General features: G+C 46.1%; 2 protein-coding genes across 2 annotated transcripts; one reads left to right on the forward strand and one right to left on the reverse strand.

Moving 5' to 3' along the window:
- Nucleotides 1–70: 70 nt before the first annotated feature.
- On the forward strand, nt 71–496 carry STEHIDRAFT_164095 (uncharacterized protein; the record flags this gene model as incomplete). Its single annotated transcript, XM_007311825.1, has 3 exons — nt 71–114; nt 168–367; nt 453–496. 3 exons carry the CDS (start codon nt 71–73, stop codon nt 494–496), a joined length of 288 nt encoding a protein of 95 aa, XP_007311887.1.
- A 648-nt stretch (nt 497–1,144) lies between these two features.
- On the reverse strand, nt 1,145–4,129 carry STEHIDRAFT_164096 (uncharacterized protein; the record flags this gene model as incomplete). The annotated part of the gene is made up of 6 exons (XM_007311826.1): nt 1,145–1,224; nt 1,283–1,687; nt 2,609–2,750; nt 2,800–3,632; nt 3,685–3,914; nt 3,966–4,129. Coding segments are annotated over 6 exons (1,854 nt in total), but the record flags the coding sequence as incomplete, so codon positions are not given.
- Nucleotides 4,130–4,153: the final 24 nt, after the last annotated feature.

The raw sequence follows: 4,153 nt of genomic DNA on the forward strand, positions 1-4,153 counted from the left end.
AAACAATCCCCAGGACCAAATATACTCGCGCCTCGCGGGAGTCCCCCTGTTCAGCCTCCCTCCTCTCGGGATGACGACCTCGAGGATGATGAAAGCTGAAGATGCAGGAGGAGAGTGTGCAACCCGGTATCCCCATCAGGACGGGAAGCTGAGGATACTATAGACAGTTTGAGGGAATTGGAAGACGCTGCTGCCGAGGTTGATCTATCATTCGGCTACCAGGGCCAGCCCGCCGGGCTGCCAACATTCTCCAGAATGATCTCCGTCGGCGGAATCATCATGAACAAGGCACACGCACTCGCGCAACATTTCAAGTACAAAAAATCGGCAGCATCTACCGACCGTCTCCGACGCGTTAAGGACGAAGGTCAATATGTGTCCTCCGTTGACAACGACAACAACGACGCAGAGAACGAAGGGCCACAGCTCACCATTCATGACCCCATCGCTAGCCTTCTATGCTGCGAAGGAAAGCTCTGGCTTTTACGATGCCTGAGGAACGAAGGTACATCGTTTATACTACTCCTTTCTTTTGCTTCTTTTCTTTGTTAGGTTTGGCGGTGATCCGCGCAACGCAAGGTTCATGCAGACCCCTAACCCTGGTTTTGGTCCACCGGACTGGTCCACAGACCTTCCACGTGACCTCTATTCTCGCTGCACTGTTATCTGCCTTGCCCTTGTCACCTAGTCCATCTGCACTGATAGGATGCCATCCAATGTATGTTGACCTTTTGCTAGTCCTGTAGTGGCATTTTATGATGTTGTAATGTTCATAGGAATTAGTCTTTCATGAAGAATTTGCGCTTGCATTGCATATTTACAATTTGCACCCAACATGGAGTCTGTTTATTGTCATTACCAGACTGTCCTATTCTTCAGGAGTAGGTCCCTATGTATCTATATCTGCTAAATGCTAACTCTTATCCAGACAGAAAGTATAACCAGGCGTGGAACGTCACACGGTCATACGTCTATTTGGCTCCATACACAAGGTCAGTGGGGTACTCCAGTCTTGATATTCTTTCTGACGTTCAACTCATAAAACATGTAAATGTGACTGTGTATAGGGTAGCAGACGCCATAGTTGTGCCATAGGCCACACATAATGTATCTATCTTTGGTAGGTATAGACATATCTTTATACCTAATGCCAGCACGAGTGATCTTCCGGGAGTAATGTGTGGTGCGTGGATAAATGATCTTGGAGGTCGCGCAAACCGAACACTATATCATCCACATCATTCAGTATTGCCCAATGTCACAGTAACGGGATGACACATACATGCCGCAGCCATCGTATTTTCTTCTCCATCATCGATCTCCGCCTCATAGTCTGTATACGCCTGAGCATCATGATATTCTCCTGTCCAATAGTCGTAGTCTCCATATTCATCTTCATTGGCGTATGGATCCGCTAGGCCTGGCCACCTTATCATCATCAACACTTCGCCATGCCATTCCAGCCCAAGATGCTCTCTGATAGACTTGTTCTCCGTGGTGGACGGATCATAGGTGTAATACATGTCAAAGCTTTGCATGCAGCCTTGTAGATATTCGTCGATACAAATGGTGATCTTGTGGACTGGGCCACTCATGATGTCGCTGGTCGTAACTGTGCCGTTGTCGTCCACGGCGGCGTCATACTCTCGGATTGACCCCTCGGAAGGGAAGTGAAGGCCCAGTATACCTGTTTATCTCAGCATATAAGCCTTTCAAGTTCAAAACGAGGCCACTCACGCATCATTGGGACCTAGAATCGATATTGGTATGTGCTACCAGTGTATGTCTTGCATCAGAATATGGGACCTTCTGGCATATGATGAATAGATGATACTCACTGAGAAAAGTGCAGTGTGGGAGTGTAAGACGACCTGGGTGACTTGGAGACGTCTCTGCGCTTGAACAGCTACCTATTTATTGCTGTTCGCTTGGATGATCTGAGGTCCGGTGTGTCATTATTTGCCTCATGATATACCACATGTACAATTAGTACACCTCGTGAATTGCCTCATGTGTCTGTTTTTCTTGTAAAAGTACATAATAATTACATCTCTTCATAAATCTTCTGCAAACAAATCAAGGTGGTGGGTTTTCAGTGTTGTTGGAGATATCGACCCTCAGACAATGGCAGGCTGCTTTCAATGAGGCTAGTATTCGCACAATATGTACTATAGCTGCATCAACTACAATCCGTAATGTACTCTTTCAGTCTCGTAATCAATCAGTCAATCAGGTACATCTGTTACTACAATTTCTTTAGTAAGATTGTCATTGTGTACTATTACATGAAACTTACTTTTCCAACTAAGCTGTTGCGTTTGAACCGTCTTGCTTCATGAGCGATTCAATGCATGGATGCTAACATAGACTGTGGATGGTAGGTAAGCATAAGCACATATAACATTAGAATTAATTGAACTTGCTGCTAGAGGTGGTCCCTCATCTGACGATTCTTCGCTATCTTCAATTATCGCCTTCGATGTGACTGCCTTCTTTCTGCTCTTCCGCGTGTTTTGGACGTCCTGCATATCAACATCTCTATCGACATCTCGATCTTCTACAGCTTTTCCCTTCCCCTTCAAAGTCCGCTTGGGAACTCGCGGTTTACGTTTCGGCTTCGTCTGAACGTCCTCCATCTCGACATCTTCTGCCTCAACAGCTTTACCTTTTCCCTTAGCATTCCGCTTGCGACCTCGTGGTTTGCCCCGTTTGCGTTTATTCAAACTTTCCTCCCAATCCGAACCTGAGGGCTTTGAGTACATTAGTATGTTTCTGTTCATTGTAACAAAGCCTACTTACCATATCTGGACTATCATTATCTGTATTGTCCTTCCCAGTGATTTCAGTACGTTCTTCATCACTGTGGATAACATTTTGTCCAACTGTAGCAGACAATGTAGAATAGTCGAATTGGCAAGCTCGTCTGGAAAACACGGATCGAGAATTGGGTGCAAATGGCTTGACTCTCCAGGTCTTGGTGTTGGACTCAGCTACATTGGATAATGGGGCTGTGACAAATATCGGACTGCTGAGGTATAAGCATTCAACAATATCGACATCATCTCCTTCGTTCCACTGGTGATATATTTCGCTTAGCCATCTCATAAGTGTGTTGGCGATGCGGATGTCGAAGAAAGCAAGGACGTCTTGAACAAGCCAGTACGCCAGGTAGTGGATAGGTAGTTGCAAGTAGATTTGTCGTTGCTCCAAGTGGAGCCGTTCAACAAATACAGCAATGGCGAAATGAAGTACTCTTGCTATGGACCATCGGAGGCGTAATGGGACCCATTCTAATGTGTCTGCAACGCCAAATATGCTGAGTGCTGGGGGTTTGCCTGGTATTTCATTCCAGTCGCAAGGCCCGTCTTCGTATCCTCTGGGCACATTAGGCAGTTCCTCCCATCCCATGTGCGACAAGTAGATCATTGAGTCGGCGGCGGCGTTCATCGCGGTTTGCATCCACATTCTATGAGTGGCCGGAAAATCGTATTCTTCCGTGTATTCTTCCTCCGTACGGTATACTTGTTGGTCCTCGATCTTCTTGTATGAACGCCAGTCGAGAGCTCTCCAGAATATGGCCATACACCACAGCATGCTGCGTTTATCACATGTTTTCGGAACAATGTCTCGATCTGTAAATAATAGGTGAGTATAAATATAATAAACGTGGGCAATATCGCTTACATGGGCTATCGATTCGATGAAACCATGCCTCATTGTGATAATAGTTTAGCATGGCCAAGTTTGGAATAAGATCGGGATGTGAAGTATTTGTCGCAAGGTGATCGACGAGAAGAGAGTGGACCACACCGGAACAAGTTGCGAGGATGTTTGCTGTGGCGTAGAAATGTGCGCCATAAACAGTAGCCGGGTCTTGTGTTAATACGTAGTGCAACGTATTAGGTCGCATGAAACTGTTGGTTGTTGTTATTATTGTGAAATGAGAGTGTATTTGTGGTGCGTACAATGCATTCCGATTAGTCAATGACACTGCCTCCCATCGATATCGCTCGTCAATGTAGTCGTCGCTAAACTTGAGGTACTTGTCGATGTCGCCATCCTCAATCCCTTCGAATTCGAGTCTAGGATGTGCGACCGCCCAGAACTTCTCCCCGACTAATGGTTGTGAAACTGTAGCCAGTCCCGTGGTATC

The sequence above is a fragment of the Stereum hirsutum genome (assembly GCF_000264905.1).
Source record: "Stereum hirsutum FP-91666 SS1 unplaced genomic scaffold STEHIscaffold_69, whole genome shotgun sequence".
In the NCBI taxonomy this organism is placed as follows: Eukaryota; Fungi; Basidiomycota; class Agaricomycetes; order Russulales; family Stereaceae; genus Stereum; species Stereum hirsutum.